Source organism: Periplaneta americana, chromosome 8 (assembly GCF_040183065.1).
Source record: "Periplaneta americana isolate PAMFEO1 chromosome 8, P.americana_PAMFEO1_priV1, whole genome shotgun sequence".
NCBI lineage: Eukaryota > Metazoa > Arthropoda > Insecta > Blattodea > Blattidae > Periplaneta > Periplaneta americana.
The window spans coordinates 167,920,456-167,940,762 of record NC_091124.1 but is presented as its reverse complement, the minus strand read 5'-3'; the positions used below and the strand labels follow the sequence as shown (position 1 = coordinate 167,940,762).

At 36.2% G+C, this 20,307-nt stretch overlaps 1 protein-coding gene across 4 annotated transcripts; it reads right to left on the bottom strand.

Moving 5' to 3' along the window:
- Positions 1–3,901: 3,901 nt before the first annotated feature.
- LOC138705221 (pseudouridylate synthase TRUB2, mitochondrial-like) lies at positions 3,902–18,154 on the bottom strand. Of its 4 annotated transcripts, none has more exons than XM_069834028.1 (5): positions 17,825–18,154; positions 16,033–16,224; positions 11,332–11,548; positions 9,049–9,185; positions 3,902–4,658 (listed from the first exon to the last, which is right to left on the bottom strand). In XM_069834028.1, exons 1-5 carry the CDS (start codon positions 17,946–17,948, stop codon positions 4,348–4,350), a joined length of 981 nt encoding a protein of 326 aa, XP_069690129.1. In that variant the 5' UTR covers positions 17,949–18,154; the 3' UTR covers positions 3,902–4,347. The 4 variants fall into 4 exon arrangements, with proteins under 4 accessions (XP_069690129.1, XP_069690132.1, XP_069690130.1 ...); XM_069834031.1 differs by having other exon boundaries at positions 17,995–18,149; XM_069834029.1 differs by lacking the exon at positions 17,825–18,154 and adding an exon at positions 17,676–17,805.
- Positions 18,155–20,307: the final 2,153 nt, after the last annotated feature.

The window sequence follows — 20,307 nt, the reverse complement described above, 5'->3', positions numbered from 1 at the left end:
TTAATTGATTAACTAGCGGACTTACTCGTGTTAATTATGTAAGTTTGTGTGGCTTACAGCTGTTTCAGTGCTTCACGCACCATCCTCACCACCACCTTAAAAGTAGTGTGCGCAAGATTCAAAATGGATTACCAAAGATTAATTTAAGTGCCTTGCCTTCCCTTCCTCCTTTTCAGATCAGAAATCTGACAGTGTCTAACATGAACATTCTTTTAGTAATATAGCTCCATAACCACCAAACAGTACTGCATTTATGATGAATTAAGGACTCATGCAAGTAACAACACTGCTGTTTAATCAGTAGGGCTAGGATTTTGATGAAATTGCATCTTTTTTCTAGTAAGCCAGAAACATAGCTGCTTTAGTATTTATATGTTATGTGATAAACTGAGTGTTTTAAGACATATTTGCTACGACATTTTTTTGCCTGTTTCAACTCATAAGATCATCTTTTGTTTTATTCGGTCAATTTTTTAGGCATTTTCATTTAATTTTGTCCATAAATCCCAGTTATATAAAATAATGTTTCTTTCCTTTAATATTTTCTTTACATATTTTGTCCATTAATACCCACTATTTTGTATGATACTTTAATCGTTTTTCTACACAAATATTGCCATTTTAACGTAGTACACCCCATGTAATGGATCAGCCCAACCACCCCTTCAATATAGACTCTTCTATACCTGCTAATTCTGGATAAGAGTGGCCTTGTGGTAGACTACATGGAAACTAAAAGTAAAGTAAATCCATGGTGCTACAGCCCATGAAGGGCCAAGACCGACCAGCTGACTGCTCACCTCACGTACCTATGCCGACGCAGAGGTGAACGATCATACATGGAAACTACATCAGGTAAAATAATTAAAGTGTATTGCGTAGAAAAAAATATGTAAAATTTAATTTAATTTAATTACTAATCTAAATATTAAGTAGTACAAAACCTCTTTTCCTACTAAGACAATTATGTAAGATTAGTTTTTAGGGAATTTTTAAGGGCATTTTTTTAAAGATTTTTAGGTCATAAATGCATTGTTTTTAGGACATTTTTTCACGATTTATAGGTCATCAAAATCCTAGCCCTATTAATCAGTGTAGTGAGGACTGTTCATTTTGGTGAACGAGTACATTCATACTGCACACAAATTAAAACTTTCCTTTGGTCAGTAGTAAACAATTATTCATTGCATTTTATATAGGGTACCTAGAAATTACTGGAAGTAACAGCCATTAAGGTCCCACAGTATACTCTTAACTGTGAATTGTGTAGGTAAAATGACGCCAACTAGAGTCAATTTCTGACGAACATTATCAAATCTTAGAGGTGAAGAGAATGTGTGTTTATAATGGAGTTGAATTGCCTTCAGTGGAGGTTCAAAAACTTAGTTGCAACTTTTTGTACATACTGTCAAAATAGAGTGACTTGAGACAAATATTCCTATATATTTAGCTACATTGTAAACCAACAGTGAGGAAAATGAAACATCTCCGATACACTCAAACACAACCTGTAAAGCAACAGAGTGGAGTGGTCAAGGAGGAAAAGAGATATTACGCAACATGTTCTCCATTTGTGGCAGATTTTTAAAGGTTTCGTAAATATAATGCACTTATTTTTACATTGCAAAATTTTGTATGTACAATATTTTACAAATTATCCAGTGTCTCGAACTTCACAGCTATTCTCTGTATCAATTAGTGACTTTAATAAATTTGTTTTACATATTTCATTAGTATTTTTTAGATTATAATATTAATATGGTTTGATGTTGAATACTGTGAATTATACACGGAATGCATATTAATATATTTTAGTCTCTCGGAATCATTGACTGAAAACTAATGTCATTTACTGCAAGCATAATAATAATAATAATAATAATAATAATAATAATATGGTAAAGTAAGTTTTAGCTTAGGCTTAGAGCTTAAATAACTTTTTATCGTAAGTTGTCAATGTGTCAATTTTAATTAATCACAACATTTATTCGAATATAAGACTTCACCACATAATTATTCTAAACCACCATCTCCAAGAATCAGAAATTAAATTCTATTTTACATCACATTTTAGTTTTCTGCTAGATAAAAAAAAGTCTAAGTTTTTTCTCATGTTTTTTTAAATATAGTGCTCTCACATATATGCCAAATTTATGTCTCTAATAATCAGAGTTGGCAAAAACTCGGGTTTTTCTAAAACCATCTGCCCACTGGAGTTTTTCTATTTTTTTTTCGGGTTTCAGAAAAAATTACCGTTATTTACATTAATTATTCATGTAAAAATATTAGTAAAAAATAATTTTAGTTTTTATGTAAACATTTTTTAAATGTATATAAATATAAGAATGGGTAACAGCAATACCCTGAGTTCCTGGCTGAATCTAAAGAATTTTAACAAGTAAATGGTGGAAAATTGTGAACCAAAAAACTAAAAAGATGGAGGTGACAGAGACAAACAAACTGCCGAACAGATTTTGCTAGTTTTTTTCTGCATTACACACATGTCCGGCCAGTTCTGCCTGAATTGAAAGACTTTTCTCGACATTTGGAATCGTCTGGACAAAATTGTGGAACAGACTGGGTGTGCAAAAAGCCTAGAAACTCGTCAGCATATCCCAGTATCAACATGACAAGAATCCGGGCGAATGGGATTGGTGACTTGTAGTTAGTGGTTAGTCAAAGGTGTCTATATTCAAATTAAGTGTTGCCTTTACCTATGTATGTGAAATACTTGTTTGCATAGGTTTCTGTGGCTGGTGTATATGGTCTCTGGATAAACTTCAGGGCTTACGAGCTCACAGACTATTTCCTTATCCAACTGCTCTGAAGATGACCACAACACAGCGGTCGAAACGTCAGCCACCAACACCAAGACAATGCGGTAGAAGCCCTGAAGCTTATTCAGAGACCATGTTAAATACTTGTTTGAAATATCTGTTATTCCATTTTTTTTCTGTGGTGCTACAGCCCACGAAGGGCCAAGACCGATCAGCCGGCTGCTGACCTCACGGCCACATGCCAATGCAGAGGTGGACGATCATCCAACCAGAATGGAGGTATCATGTGGTTAGCACGATGAGCCCCCCCCCAGCCGTTATAGCTGGTTTGTGTAACCGGATTTCGCTACCTATCGTAGCTCCCCAAGTGCATCACGATGCTGGATGGGCACTGGTCCCATACACTGGCCGAAATTTCATGATAAAATTTCTTCCCCATGAGGACTCTAACCAGCGCGCATTCTGTAACAAGAGTCCCAGGCAGGATGCCTTAGACCACGATGCCACGGTGCGGGACTGTTATTCCATTATTATGATTTAATTATTACATTGGCTACTACTTTATAAATTCTAAGAATTTTTGGTGGATTCTTTAACTCAGTATTAAACAAATAATAATTACTTTAGGCATTTTAATAAATGCTTACAATAATAAATTAAATTTGGTACCGGTATACTATTATAGGATAGGCATCTACTTAATGATTTACACAGTTGTTTAGTCAACTGTCCGAAGACAGGTCTGAACCTAACAAGTGACACCAACAAGGCACCACTTATGAGGCAACTAGGCCAGGGTAGGGTGGCCAGTTCCTTTCCCCTCCATTGCATACATCGCTGATTAGCTACATATTACACTAATCAGACTTCAGATGCATAGAAACAATTGTTCTTCCTCTGACACATATGTACTGCCTGATATAGATGTCCATATCAGCTAGAAAACTTCAATCACAGAGGATTGATTTGCACAGTAAATAATAATAAAAATGATAGGAATTATTAATAAAGGAAGATTTTATACCACTTGCAGCTGTATTAGAATACTTTATGTAATTAAAAAAAAAAACCCACTGGGTTTTTATGGATCGGGGAAAATCATGCCAACCCTGCTAATAATGGTCCATTTTGTATAGTATTTATTGCTTTGTATAATAAAACTCTTTACTGTCGTATTTTCCAAATTTCTTGCAATATCATTCACTCTAATGTATAATTTTTTATTTACTTATCTCATATAAAACCTTCCTCACTTATCTCGAAATTAAACTTCTACAAAAAGAGATCTTACATTTTAATAAACAAGACAATCTCTGACTTAATGTGAATTAATTTTTGACTACTGTCTTATAATCTTATTTTCTATATTTGTTTTTCTATCTTTCTTCCTTTCTAAAGAAAACACGTTCAATTATAAAAACATTTCCGATCAAGAACTTTATTAAATTATTTCTATTAACATAAGTGTTTTTTTATGATGTCACATATTTTCAACTATATGCAAATAGTTACTTTGAAACAATGTTCAAATGGAAGTCCTCTAAATGGTTTGATGCACTATCATTCACTATTAGTATAAAGTTTCTATTTCATCAGTAGTTTCAAGAGGTTTTTTCAGCTGGTTTAAGTCCTTTTCAATGAGAGTAGGTGATTTGTGTCTCTCATCCACTTTGGACAACTTCAGTAATCTTCTGCTTTCTGCCATATTATCCATAATATTCTGGAGTGTCCAATGTTTGCGCAGTAGGGCATGTTCAAGTGTGAAATTATCATAACGAATACACTGCATGCTTGTACATGTGGCAACAGTGTGCAGTCGCAACCCAATATCATGCACCAGAGTTTTCAAGTAGGCTTCATATTCGTTGATACACTGCACCTCTGTTGAATAACACAAAAAAAGATAAGCAAAATTATCATAACATAACATAATTACACATATCAACACACAGTTTTATACAGATAACCTGAATACTGACTTCTGCTAAGTCTGATTATGCTAATTACGAAATGCCGTCAGATTTTGCCCATCACATCATTTTTCATCTCACCTCTAAACTTAACACCACTCTAAATTTCTCTCTCAAACTAACTTCACAGTTCCTCTGAATCAAGTAAATGAAAAGAAGAAAAATTCGTAAAAGCTGGTCCATATAGAGAAAGATAGAAAGAGGAGAAAAAAAAATTCGAATGGTTAACTACCTAAAACATACTGTGACATTTTCGATAGAAAAAGTCAGTGTTTCAATCCTTAAAAAACGAGTAAGAATTTATACTGTTCTCCAACCAGGAGATAAACCATGAAAGGAATGTGCTTACTATTGCGTCATCTATTGAAGCAAAGTAGATAGATAATATTAGAGTTATAACATCAGTTTAAAAATCATGTGCTCTCCTTCATATGTTATTTCCTGTATGGAGGTATTAAAAGACCAGGAGATTAACAGTGATCTAATTTTGTAACTAGGGTAGTATAAAAATGTGTATACCAGTGTTATGGTTTGTGCTTTGAGAGATAGCCAATAGAGATACGAGTACCCACGTGTGTGATCTTATGACATCAACATTCATTCACACCATCACCCCGCTTTGTTTCATTCCCTGGAGACTTTCTCGTGGTTGGAGTACAGTAGCTGTGCAGGGTCTGAGTGGAAAGTGACAAAAGAGTCATAAAACAGTAACCAACTAACCCCAAGATATGGAGGTTGTACTGTTGTAGACTTAGCTATTGCTTCCTGTCCTCTAACCATCGAAAAAATGGGTGAGATAGTATCTGTGAAAAAATTTTTTGTTGGATAGTGACTGTTATAGTCAGGTTCCAAACCAAATAGGGTGGCTGCTAAATAAGGAGAGAATTTGTATTGATCTTATGAAAAATCCAATTGGTTCCAGAGAAAATTGGCCTTTTGGCCAGGTGGCCGTTTAAATGAAGTGATCACAAAGGCAGGTTTCACTGTATTACACAATCTTCGTGAATTACCCTGTATGCGTATGTGTATTATATATGTGGGAATATAGTAAATTTGTGAAAAAGTGAGATGAAGGTTCAGTACTAGAGATCAACAAAGATGATAGTTCCAGATCTACATTGTGTTGAAGAATTGGTATACCACACAAAGAGTGGGAATGTCAAAGTTTAAATTGCATTTCCTGCAAAATGCAATACATTCGACATTCCCCCTTTTGGCAGTGGACTCTTCATAAATATATATATATATATATATATATATATATATATATATATATATATAAAGCGTTCGCCTATGGGTGGGGCCAGGAAAGTGGCCTATACTGATACGCCGCTTTGTGTGCACAGTTGTTGAGACACGCTCGACAGTCAAGGACATCAAGGTCGACAGGTTATCAGTTGTGAGCCAGATGTTGCAGTATTTAACACGTACAGTGCAGTTTCTTGACACAGTTGCTTAAATATTAAAAGTGTGTGTAAAATTTGTTAACAATGCAAAACGCAAAATTCACGCTTTAACAAAGAGTTTTTATGTATGATGCATATGTGAAAACAGAGTCATGTAGAGAGGTGCGTAGGCAATTTGAAGTGAAATATCGGGTGCTCCAATTCAGGGTAGAGAAACTGTTAGACGTCTTGTTAACAAATTAAGGACAACAGGGTCGATAAATACTACAATTCCTAAGTGAAAACAAAGAGTATTGACGGAAGAAAAAATTGATGAAATCAGTGCATCATTTACACGCACTCCTAATAAATCTCTAAGACGTGTTTCACAGGAAGTTAGTGTTTCAAAAACATCAGTCTTTACTGCTGCTAAATTTTTAAGATTGAAACTTACAGAGTATAGTATAGAAAGCGGAAGCTTACGGATAGACGATTCCCGCAAGCGACACCGCAGGCAGGCTGCTTTCCTGGCCCCACCCGTAGGCGAACGCTCTGTATATGTATATAATTTGAACTGGTAATGGAAATTACGGGAAAATGGTTGAACGGATTTTAATGAATGACCCGTCATTTTGAAGCTTGGCATCCAAGGATTTGCAGGAAAATAATAACTTTCAGTGAAGCATTAGTTTTCCTACATAATCTTCCTATTATTACACGAAGGCGATGACCTGCAGGATTGCTGACATATTTAGAGTTCAGATGGCTCAGATTCTCTGACATAATGCCAATATGTCGATCTTCACTTGTGTAATTTTTTGATGACGTACAAAAAATAATTTACAGGTCTGATTCTCTGGTTTGTGGTTTGTCAGCATTTGCTGAACTAATCACAAACACTACTAATATGATACTGAATTAACTTTTTTTCAAGCATACAAAATCTCCTCTATCAAAGTAATAAATTTGAGAAGGCTGTAATACTATCACATTCAAAAGCAGCTATCCTTGCTACAGCATCGAATGTAACAGCAAAAAGACTCAATATTATATTGTCGTAAAATTTTAAGACAACTGGTCAAATTAAATAAATACTTGGTACTTGAGTGAACATGTGGAATGAGAGGTAATAAGGCAGTTGATTTCTTGACCAAGAAAGGTAGCAAAATTACACGAAAGTCTTCTATACCTGTGTCCTACTTCTCTGTTAAAAGAATAATATCAGAATATAACAATTTAATAAAAAAAACACAAAGCTAGAAAGCAAATGAGAGATACTATGCAGTACATCTAATTTAATCAGTGAACTTCCATGAAAATCTGTGGTTGCAACATGCCGATTACTTACAAGCTATGGTTGCCTTAATAAGCATTTACACAGAATTGATATTGCAGAATCTCCTACATGTCCTTTCTGTAATCTTAGTTTTGGATCAAGATCATCATCTTCACTGTCGAACTATTACTCGATTTTCTAGTCTTGCTAAACATTCGGGTGCAACAGAATGAATGACTTCGTGACCCACTCAACATTAGATACCAACCAACCATATTGCATTAACTTCTAATAATACTTTGCTATTTACGAGAATTTTGGTATACTCAAGAAACTAGTTCGATTAATTAAAATGTGTCTTAGTGAAACTTACAGAAGAATCTGTATAGGCCAGTTTCTATCTGATGCTTTTCCAATTCATTGCGGGCTAAAGCAGGGAGATGCATTGTCACCTCTACTTTTTAACTTTGCTCTAGAATATGCCATTAGGAAAGTTCACGATAACACAGAGGGTTTGGAATTGAACGGGTTACATCAGATGCTTGTCTATGCGGATGACGTGAATATGTTAGGAGAAAATCCACGAACGATTAGGGAAAACATGGAAATTCTACTTGAAGCAAGTAAAGAGATAGGGTTGGAAGTAAATCCCGAAAAGACTAAGTATATGATTATGTCTCGTGACCAGAATATTGTACGAAATGGAAATATAAAAACTGGAGATTTATTCTTCGAAGAGGTGGAAAAATTCAAATATCTTGGAGCAACAGTAACAAATATAAATGACACTCAGGAGGAAATTAAACGCAGAATAAATATGGGAAATGCCTGTTATTATTCGGTTGAGAAGCTTTTGTCATCTAGTCTGCTGTCAAAAAATCTGAAAGTTATAATTTATAAAACAGTTATATTACCGGTTATTCTATATGGTTGTGAAGCTTGGACTCTCACTTTGAGAGAGGAACAAAGATTAAGGGTGTTTGAGAATAAGGTTCTTAGGAAAATATTTGGGGCTAAGAGGGATGAAGTTACAGGAGAATGGAGAAAGTTACACAACGCAGAGCTGCACGCATTATATTCTTCACCTGACATAATTAGGAACATTAAATCCAGACGCTTGAGGTGGGCAGGGCATGTAGCACGTATGGGCGAATCCAGAAATGCATATAGTGTGTTAGTTGGGAGGCCGGCGGGAAAAAGACCTTTGAGGAGGCCGAGATGTAGATGGGAAGATAATATTAAAATAGATTTGAGGGAGGTGGGATATGATGGTAGAGACTGGATTAATCTTGCTCAGGATAGGGATCAATGGCGGGCTTATGTGAGGGCAGCAATGAACCTCCGGGTTCCTTAAAAGCCAATAAGTAAGTAAGTATTTACGAGAATTGGTATTTGAAATTGAAATCTTTTGCCGTCTCTTATCAGTCCTAAAAAAATTTAATCCAACTGTAACCACACACTGTTTCATGTGGCCCAAATAGATTGTAGGTTATTTGCACTCATTTTATGAGTTTGTGGATCATCAGCAAATAAACAACATTATTACAGTAGAAAACAACACAACAACTTAAGAACAAGTCGGTAGTCTGACCAACCAACTTCTGCTATAGATCAATGTGAATATGGCAATGGAATCTTACCTATTGTAAAATCTGGTGGTTCAAAATGAACACTTTTTATGCCATACAATACTGGAATTTTACCGTTTGCTGGTTTTATCAGGCCTTGTACAGCTAATTCATATGCTGTTTGACTCTGAATATCTACACCGCATTGCCTGAAAAAGAAAACAATAATATTGTTTGTTATATGAAAGTTTTATTATGTGATATGGTGGAGGCAGCATCGGAGGTACTGATGGTAATAGACCCGGTTTCTTCAACCTTTGTTAAATTATAACAATGTGTTATTCCATTTTAACTGTAAACTTAACAGTTGAAGCATTTCAACTACTGTTAGTACTAACTGCCCAATTTCATGCAGTTAAATCATTTAACTCTCTGTTAGCATAGAAGTATCCAATATGGCTGGTGTGTTAGATGCTGAACTTATATAATACAGTGAAACCTGTTCAAAACGGAAGTGACATGGTCCTAATTTTTTTTCCGTTGTGGACAGGCTTCCGTATTATTCAGGTGTGACATTAAAATGGAATATCTTATCATTCATATACATGAAAAACAAAATGGCATGTCCCAAACTGCAAGAAGTACAAAATATTCCATTTAACACTCATCACATTAAATCAGCTTACTGTCGCTTATTACGTTGGTGAATCATCTTGATTAAAATCTCATTTTCTGTATAAATATTATCGTAACTCACTCATTAGTCATTAAACATTAATAAAGTTTACTAATCTCATTCTATTTAATATCTAACACTATACTCTAATACTGTACTGCATATCACTGCACATTATTAATTAATTAGACTAGGAGCCATCTATTAGAAGCCTTGAATTCTGGTTTATTTAATTTCTTTCCCAGTTCAATAGCTTGCTTTGCAGAACAGATCCAGAAATTGGCTTGTTCTTTGAAAGATCATGAAGAACTCACTCTCACAACAGTTCATTTATTTCCACATAAACAGTTGCTTTCTGGTTCCTTTTGTGTCACCAATATTGGCCGCACGCTACTCACTCATTATGATCTTTATTTTTTAAAGTGTCACACCTGAGTTTTCCACAACTGTACTTCAATATTATTTCACATAGACTTTGTTTCTAATTTTCCTTTATCTCGATAACTTTTACTTCATCACTTAATGTTAATGCCACATTTTATGCAACTTTTTTTTTACCTGGAAATCACTACACTTGCGCTCTGTTTAGCTACGACAGTATACGAGTGTGCAGCATTGAAAATCTTTGAAGGGACTCGTCTGCCTAGTCAACAGGGTAATAAAATTTATGACCGACGGGCCAACACACCCTCGTACACTCTAGAATTTTGCAAAGAAAACTTGTTTTTATCTTAGTGACCTACATATTTCGTATATTTCTTGAAATTACACGCTGTTTCAAAATATAGTTACAAAATATAGTGTGTCTAAAATATTGTTTCCGTTTTGAACAGTAGCAGACAGTTTCCGTTTCCGTGTTGGACAGTTTCCGTTTTATTCAGGAAAAATTACACATAATACATACAAATTTCGCCGGGACCAATAAATTGTTCCGAAATAGACAGGATTCCGGATTATTCAGGTTCCAATTTGAACAGGTTTCACTGTATCTTGATTATTTAGAAAATGATATCCATGAATACATAAACAGAGTGGATGATTTTTGTGATTTGACAGACCAGAATTTCATACAAAGGTATAGGCTATTTTCTGCCAAGCTTCACTTTTCGCTTTCAACTTAGATCCGTTTGTTTGTTTATTCTCATTAATTGGTTTATACTGCGAAATAATTTCTAGCAGAAGGTTTCTTTCGAACGAAGAGAAATTAGTCCCACGATTTCTTTTTGTTCCAGTGTTTTCCATTTCATAACAGCAATACCAATACGCCGCCCCACGCTATTGTGATACAGACGAGGAAAGAAGCAGAAATCAAACCTGAGAGAATGGAAAGACTTCTATCCTCTCTGAATCAAACAACGGAAACAAGCGAGAATCGCAATTGTCAGAGTTCAGAAAACAGAAGTGAGCCTATACTTGGTTATAGGTTATGGTTAAACTCTAGAATCTCTGGTCCTAACAGAGTGTTAAAATGTGAAATGTAAAGTTGAAGAAACGCAATATTTTGAACAGCAATTCATACTTTTAACTTACAGTTAATTAACGCTATGTTAGGTGCATTTTAACAAAGGTTGAAGAAACAGGGCCATAGTATTTCATTTAACGACTCTCTTCATTGTAAAGGTTCTTTAGCATCGACTGGTCTGTGTGATGTAGACAGAAAGATTCCATATGGTACCTACTGAAACATTTGTTTCTGATGGGCAGCCTGGATGGAAGCAAGTAGAGTGTCAAACTTGGATCTGTTTACATGCCAGAACGTTGCCTTCTCCACCACTTTACCATCAATGAAGCAAGTATCTGTTGCTTGTCCTAGTATGCCTTTAAGTCTGTACACTCGGGATGGTCTGTGAATATGTAATTCCTTGACAGTTTTACAGCCATCATTGAAACCCAACACTGCAACAGAAAAAAAAAAAACGCCGAACATTCAGAAAAAATCATTTAAACTTGTGTTACTCTAATATTTGTGAATCACTTACAGAACATGGAAGAGCATTGTTATATAAAAATGTATATACGAGGGACATTCCATATTGAATTACACTTTATTTTTTTACACTCACCCAGAACCTCTATGCCTCAGCAGATACGAGGCGTGTTCTTAAAGTAAGTTCCGTTTTCAATTATAGCTGTCGCATCGCTGCAATTGTTATTTTGTGCATGCGTGTTTTCTTCTTCAGCCCGTGTTTGTGGTTGGTTATGATCAGCGGTCTGTTATCCATTTCTTGAGTGCAAGAAACATCAAACCAGCTGACATTCATCGTCAACTTTGTGAGGTGTATGGTGATGATGCCATTAGTGATGGAATGGTCAGGAAATGGGTTAGGAAGTTCAACGAGGGCCGCACCTCTGTGCATGATGATCAGTGTACCGGTCGGCCATCTTTGATCAATGACGATTTGGTGTGTGCTGTCGATGAAAAAATTCATGAGGACAGGAACAAATTGACCATCCCTTCTACAGCCTGGATTTGCTTCCGAGTGACTTTCATCTCTTCTTGCACCTCAAGAAGTTTCTCGATGGTCAACGTTTTGATGGCGACGACACCTAAAATCTCATCTCGAAATTTCGCTGGGAACAAATTGACCATCCCCCCCTACTGCCTGGATTTGGCTCCGAGTGACTTTCATCTCTTCCTGCACCTCAAGAAGTTCCTCGGTGGTCAACGTTTTGATGGTGACGATGAAGTGAAATCAGCAGTGCGGGAGTGGTTCGCATCGCAGGCAGGCGAATTCTACAATGAGGGGATAGAAAGACTTGTGCCACGACTCGATAAATGCCTCAATAATGGTGGAGATTATGTTGAGAAGTAATTGAAGTGTGGGGAATACAATGCAACAAAAATGGTTTGTAAATATCTTCCCGTTTACTTACTACACCCTTTTGGAACTTACTTTAAGAACACGCCTCGTACATCTACTTTCTCAATATAGTCTCCATTAAGCTGTACACATTTGCACCACTGATGTGGCAATTTCCCTAGACCCTCCTGGAACCACGTTTTCGGAGTTCGTTGCACCCACGTCAGGACAGCTGCTTTCAGTTCCTAGAAGTCGGCGAGCAGAGATTTCTTCAAAGCCCCGAATAGGTGGTAATCAGAAGGGGCCAAGACAGGAGAGTACGGTGGGTGTGGCAGTACCTGGAACCCCATCTCATCGATGGCAGTTATGGTTGCTCGATTCTTGTGGGAACGAGCATTGTTATGTTGCGGGAGCATACCTTTCGCCCAATCAGCCTGGGTAGTTTAGTTGATATAGCGTTGGCCTTCTATGCTCAAGGTTGCGGGTTCGATCCCGGCCCAGGTCGACGGCATTTAAGTGTGTTTAAATGCGACAGGTTCATGTTAGTAGGTTTACTGGCATGTAAAAGAACTTCTGTGAGACAAAATTCCGGCATATCGGCGACGCAGATATAACCTCTGCAGTTGCGAGTGTCGTTAAATAAACCATAATTTCAATTTTCCTTTCGCCCATTTTCTTGGCCGTTTCTTTTGAATTGCACGACACAAGCTCCGAAGGGTTCCCACATACATCATGCTGTTAACAGTGGTCCCTGGTTCGACCAGTCAATGAGGATGATTCCATCATTGTCCCAAAAGATTCTGGCCATGCGTTTGCCTACTGATGGCACAGTTCTGAATTTATTCAGTATGGGGCTACCTTTATGCTTCCACTGCATTGATTGGGCTTTGGTTTCTGGCTCATGATAATGGAACCAAGTCTCATTGTCAATCACGAGTTTGGACATTAGGGGCCATATTCACAGACATTTTTAATGTGGGCTTCTGGTGGATGGTCAGCGAACTAACGTTTTTCGTATTCAAAAACCAGTGTTAGCGATATGATATGATATGATATGAATCCTGTACAAGTAATCAGGCAATAGCCGGGGCTAGTTTAGCATGTTCATAGCGCGGGCTAGCGAAATATCTATGCATAGCACCCGAAGTCTTCTGGATCCTGGCTGTGGCATTGAAGGAGATCACCATTCACATCCTTGTGTTGTTGTCTGTGTGCTGCGGAACTTGGAGACCCATCTGGCAGACACCTTCCCCATCTTAAGGTGTTCATGCACTATGCGGTGCAGAGTGATTCTGGCAAGTCCTGTGGCCGCCTCCAGTTCCGAGAATGTGATGCACCTGTTCTCCAGAATATGCCGCTCCACTCTAGAGATGTCGACTGGTGTTATCAATCACTTTCCTTTCAGAACTGGTTCCCTTCTCTGTTGATGTGCGACCACGTTTCCAGTCATCCACCCAGTTGTACACGGTTTTTCGTGACGATGCATGCTCACCACACACTGCCACCAATCGCCTGTGAATATCTGCAGTGTTTACACCCTCTTTCCACAGAAACCACATCGTCCAGCGCTGTCCTTGATGATCACTCTCCATACTGTCCACTCATTAATGACAGCAGTTGGGGAAATGCGCTGTACTTTGCAGGAATTACACTCCTCTGTATTGTGCTGCCACCTGCGGGCAGACCAATGTACTACATGCTTGCAACTGTAATGACAAGCCAAATGGTGTACTGTAAATCAATATGGAATGCCCCTCATATGTCGACTTAAAATTCATTATGTATATTTGAAAGTCAAAATACAAAAGTTAATAATCCAGTCATATAACACACAGTAGCAGTTTTAATTCAATTTTTCTCTGTCATCACAACATAAGCGTAAGTGTTTGACAATAGAATTAGATTTAGGAAATGTTCATGACAGAAGTAAAAACGAAAATGTGGGCGCTGTAGTGTTATTTGGCAAAAGGAATATTCTCCTTTCTCCTGTTGGTCTTTTATTTTTCTTGTACAGAATAATTTGCCTGAATAGAACTAACCAACCTCTAACATATGGAAACTAAACACAACTCAACCTACCCTAAACTACGAATGTACTGCCAGTGTCTCTCTTTCTGAGCTGTTTCTTTGCGAGGTGAGACGCAGAGAGGGAGAGTGGGAGGTCCTACAAGTACTACCCTGCATTGAACACATCGGCCTTTTCAGTATTCCTTTCGTTAGCTATGGAGTAAAATCAACCATCGACAAGCGAATGTATAGACTATTTCCTCACAAAATAAATTATGTCCTCCTCATCAATTCTAAACACTAATACCAGTGGCAGACTACAGTCTCTACTAGAGATTATCGACCTAATCGCGATTTCGGTTGTTGTGTGTACACATCCATAAACTCTTTTCTCTATGGCAGTGTTTCTCAACTTTTTCCATTGCGAAACCCCTTTTGAACTTAAGTATAACTGCGGAATCCTTGTAATACATACTTTATTAGTACATATTTAATAATTAACAGAAAGTGAAATTTAGTATCTCAATAATTTATTCTGTTCAGTAGGACGAATGTGTTTTGTTTTTAAGCCTGCAATCTGGTTTTATGGTGGAAAATTGTTACACAGTCTAGTATATACAGTCACGAAGTTGAGTTGTTGAGGGTGCTAGGAACAATAGACTGTGCAGGTACTATTTCGCATTGTCTGTAATGAGGCGATATTAGTGATCCTAGTGGTTAGCAACTATCTATGGATGCATATTTACTATGTATTGAGGTTCGTGACTGTATATACTAGACTGTGGTTGTAGTCTCATTTATACTTCTGCATTTTGTCTGTTTCGGTATTTTGTTTTAATGGACACATACACAAAGAATCCAGTGATGAAAGTGATAAGTATTATTTTCCGTTTTTGATGTTTAATAATAGTAATAATAGTAATAATAATAATAATAATAATAATAATTAGTATTATTATTACGCATAATAATTAGTATTATTATTACGCATAATAATAATAATAATAATTATTATTATTATTATTATCGATGATGTTTCATGTCATTATTGATTCATATTTTCGTAACTTTTATATATATTTTATAGTCTCCATAAAATAAAATTTAAAACCATATAAGACTGACGGAACCCTCTCTTCTATATTAATTCAGCAGTTGTCCTGACTGAACGAAGAGTGACCTAGTATGTACATATGTTTCCGGAAATCGCCATTAGAGATAATAGCAATAGTGGTAATCAGAATCTTCAGTATTATAAACAGTAAAGACCCCTGCAATGGCAAAGGATAATGTTTTCAGCACATGTAATAGGTTACCGTGCCGCACGCTGCAGCTACCATGACGATCCGAGCAGACTTAAGAGGCATGGCTATAAGCACTAGGGAGTTCTCGGCTCAGGAAGTGAGACAAGGGCAGTAACTGTATGACAACAAATATTGCCATGCAGAACTGATACAAAGGACTAATAGGTGAAATGAAGGGTGAATGGAAAAATTTGTGTTTACTAGGCTTGGTATATCATTATAACACTTTCCTGAAGATCCTTTCAAATGCAGAGATATACTAACGTACCAAACACTCCAGATACATTCTTGCCGAGAGCTGCACCCCAAGTGCAACGAATATCGTCTGGTTGGTAGCGTGGACCAACAACGAGGGGGTGCTCGGAAAAACTTGGAGCTACATGTACACTCAGGGCCACTGATGGGTTTCCTTCAATGAATACATGATTTCTTGGAGGGCGACTCTCCAGTTCACACAGATCTGCAAGAATAATTTTGTAAGTCTATTTAATATAAAATGTAAAACATCTTACGAAATAATTAGCATTTGTGGCAGGAATATAGGAGTCCTATAGAAACTGTGTAACTAAGCTCCTTATCTTATTTTGCTTTATGCCACACTGACCTTATGGATAAGACTCTTTAAAGATGTAGTGAAATTTTACCAGAAGGGTCAAAGATAATCACTTCGGTAATTATCTGTAAGTACTGGTTTTGATTTTTTATGAAATTAATATTTTAAAAGCTTCTCATTATTCCTAATGTGGAAACATCTAGGAAAAGCAGGCAGAAAACAATCGTAATTTAGATTTATAAGTAAACAAGAAAAAGAAACAGACATTCATTGTGACATTAGAAAAAAAAAAAGGTTAAAATTTTACGGACATATCAAAAGAATGAACCCCTACAGACTCACAAAACAAATAGTTTAATTTTATGAAAATAACAGTAAAGCACAAACAGATACTATAAAATGGATTGCCGAAATAAAAAATGATTTAAAATAGCAGGAATCACACAAGAAGGCATCTTAAACAGAGAGATCTTTGGATTCAAAGTTCATAAAATGGCAAGTTGACAAATATGAAAAACCGACGAAAAAGGCTGGAACAATGTGGACTGAAGAGAGAAAAGAAGCCCACAAACAAAGAATGAGAGAACTATGGGCAAACGAAGGCCTCTAAGTACTTTGCGTAGTGCTAAATGGGCATATTCGTAACTATAATAATAATAATAATTGTAACCCTTCGCCTTTAGTACGAATAATTATGGTAGCCGGCAAATCACTTTCGAGTTGTATTATTGGTCAATGGGCAGTTTGTCACTGATCTATCAAAAACCCTTGGCATATTTGGTGAATCTTCGATCCTACTACGCACAACACATGGGAGAAAAAAACGTACTTAAATAATTGAAGATAATCTCAAAATTGTAACACGCCACTAAAGATAAAATGTTATCAATGCGAAAGCTATAAATCCACCCGATCCACCTCAAATATATATGTATCCGCCGATGATTTTTTTGCAGACATTTCCACACGAAATCATCACTTAACCCAATGGTACCACCATGATGTTTCACTACGCGGGAAAGAACTTCTTTCTTCGATCCAGGGTAAATCTATTTTTGTACCTGTCTACCAAAAATCATATCAAAAGCCTGAATAAAAAACTCTTTCATTGACCTTCAATCTTACAAAAAATTATTTACCGGTATTTATTTTTCCATATAGGGTATATGTATTTGTAAAGTTATAGCTATCTCTGTTTCATAACGTAACACAAATCAAACATCAGTCTCATATGTGGTGCGTAGCGAGATGGAAGATTCAGCGATGGGGAAGTTACCTAGCCTTGTCATTTGATGATGATGATGATGATGATACTGGATAAATTTCAGAACACGGTTACTTTTCTCCAAAATTCTAACCTTGTGCACATGTAAGCATGATGATGCGCATTCGACACACACACACAGACAAGTCTGCTCTTTTTAATATTTTAAGATAATTGTCAGCAAGGTGACCGTATACTGAAAATTCTCCCATAATAACTGAAAGTGAGGTTAGAAAGTCTCACCCCTGCAGATGTTGCCAAGTAAAATATTTCGTACATTATTTGCGGTAATACCAGTTGGCTTATATATACAAATAAAGCCTTTTAATAATTTCAATACTGTCGGTGCATCAGGAACAAACGCCATATTAAAATACTTGAGATGAATTTGACATTATCATACTTCACCATACACATATATTTTACACAGTTTAAAATACACCCAGTAGTGACACCAAATTCGATTCACAATTGTTTCAGTGCAGCCATTCTTTGTTAATGCACTTTCACATTGATTTATAAAATTTCTTTTTTAAAAATACGAAGAAAGATATATGCAGTTTTTAAAATGATTATATAATATAGTATATAGTTTCAATTTTATAGAAAAGTCAGTAAGCTTATGGACTTTCACTTTATCAAGTTTATCACACTGGTGCAACTAAATTTAGGTTCTCGCTCTCGCACCTCAGATTCATGCTGGCTGCCGTAGAGTTCGGACGTTCAATTAGAGGTATTGTGTCTTTAAGTGATATATCATTAAACATAGATATAACTAAATTTAGTTTTCAGTATAAATTACGTAAGATATTTTCTGAAAGTTAAGTTTGTTGTTATTTAGTGGCGAAGAACTTGACAATTTCATTTCATTGGTGTTACACATGACATTAGTAGTGTATCATCGTGTAGTAGTTGACGTTGCCGCAACTAGATTACACTACATTACTAAAACATTGATAAATATGACAATAGGTGGCATTACATCCATGTTAAAAGAATCTTGAAAAATCATTTTGTTTTGGTAAGATTTACTGATACAGATTTCGGTAAGAATAATAAATAATTATTCTTAACATTACACGTTACTAATATCAATTCTTTTTGTCATCATAAATTTCATTAGGCCAAATGTTGGTTAATGTGGACATGTGATCAGGACTGTGGGTTAGAAGTTAGTATCGCGCAATATTCAAACGATAATGACCATGTTATTTTGATTTTAATACAAGTAATGAAGAATGTATATACTGGTATGGCAAAACTAGCATGGGAATTTCGGGTGAATCTGGAAGTGAAAATCGCCGAGTTTATGTGGGATTTTTGAGGGGGAGGGAGATGAAGTTTAATATTTAAGGCACTATAGGCCTACATCAGTGAACCACTGTACAGTCACGAAGCTCAATACGTACACACTACACTTAGGGAATATGCATTCAATGACAGTTGAACTTTAGTTGCTAGCCACTAGGGTCGCACAGTCTATTATTTTTAGTCCTCTCAGTTGCTAACCACTTGGAGCATTGTATCGCGAGGAATGCAAAAAATCACCTCAAGCTTCGTGACTGTATGTACTAGACTGTGGTAATATTTTCATAAAAAAAAAAGAGTAGGTCTCCTTCCCTAAACCAAATACATAATTTTCACTTTCAAAATCACATGAATTTCTCGTGCGCTAGTTTTCGCATGTATAGTGACAAAACATAAGCAATAGCACAATGTTACTAATTTATTTTGTATGATCAGAGGCGTCATTTCAGTTTTTGCTTGGAATGGGGGTAAGATTTTTTATGGAAGAGCTCACCTGTTAGTGTACATAGCGGTGCGTACACCCCCCCCCCCCCCTTTTCCTCTGAAGTGAACTATTTTCCGGGTTTATCTTAAACTGGGTTAAACATGACCACCATGATAAACCTGACCAGAAAGGATTTAAACCGTGATATCAAATGCAATGAAAAGCACTGAACATATTTTTAAAGTTCATTATTTTTCATCCATTTGTGAAGTATGGTTTTATTATTTTAAATCACAAGTAGAGGTGATTCTTTCTTTTTTATGGTGAAGTTATCCCACTTTACAGTAGGCTACATTTCCATTTTAAATTTCCTACTTTTATTTAAAATAGGCAACAGCCACTAATGTAGCAAAGATTAACGCCTTGGTTCCATTTCAACAAACTAGTTCGTCTTTTATTTCTTATGCATTTATAAAGTGTAATATTTCAGTATAAAAGTATGTAGGTCTAAGAACAGTTTTCACATTTTTTCTTTAGTAGTACTACTCAATTATTATTATTATTATTATTATTATTATTATTATTATTATTATTATTATTATTATTATTATTTAATCATAAGTTCAGGGATGGGCAATTGCCCTTCTGCTCCCTCCTCTAAATGACTCAACTGAGTTTAATGAAGGAATTACATATAATCCGCTTGCTCACTCCCCAGGCACCTCCCTTTGAAAAGTATCATGGCAGTTGGTCTCCTTTCCTGCTTGCTTGAATAATGATAAATAGCACGTGCATAGGTGCATTGTTGCTACGTCTCCCATGATTTATAAGATGATAAGGAAAGGAAGTAAAGTTTACAGTTCACTTCATATTTTATCTCTTGAAGGAATAGAAGGAGACTGCAAAAAATAAGGGGTTAACATGGCGTGTGATGTCCTGCCACTGCTAGGATAGCTGTGTGCCGATCATACTTTGACATTATTGGACTATTGAG

Coding starts and splice junctions, on each gene's coding strand:
- LOC138705221 (XM_069834028.1), bottom strand. CDS start 17,948: ATGGCGTTTGTTCCTGATGCACCGACAGTATTGAAATTATTAAAAGGC. Junction 16,225..17,824: donor ACTTGGCAACATCTGCAGGG/GTGAGACTTTCT, acceptor TTATTCTTGCAG/ATCTGTGTGAACTGGAGAGT. Junction 11,549..16,032: donor GAATGTATCTGGAGTGTTTG/GTACGTTAGTAT, acceptor TTTCTGTTGCAG/TGTTGGGTTTCAATGATGGC.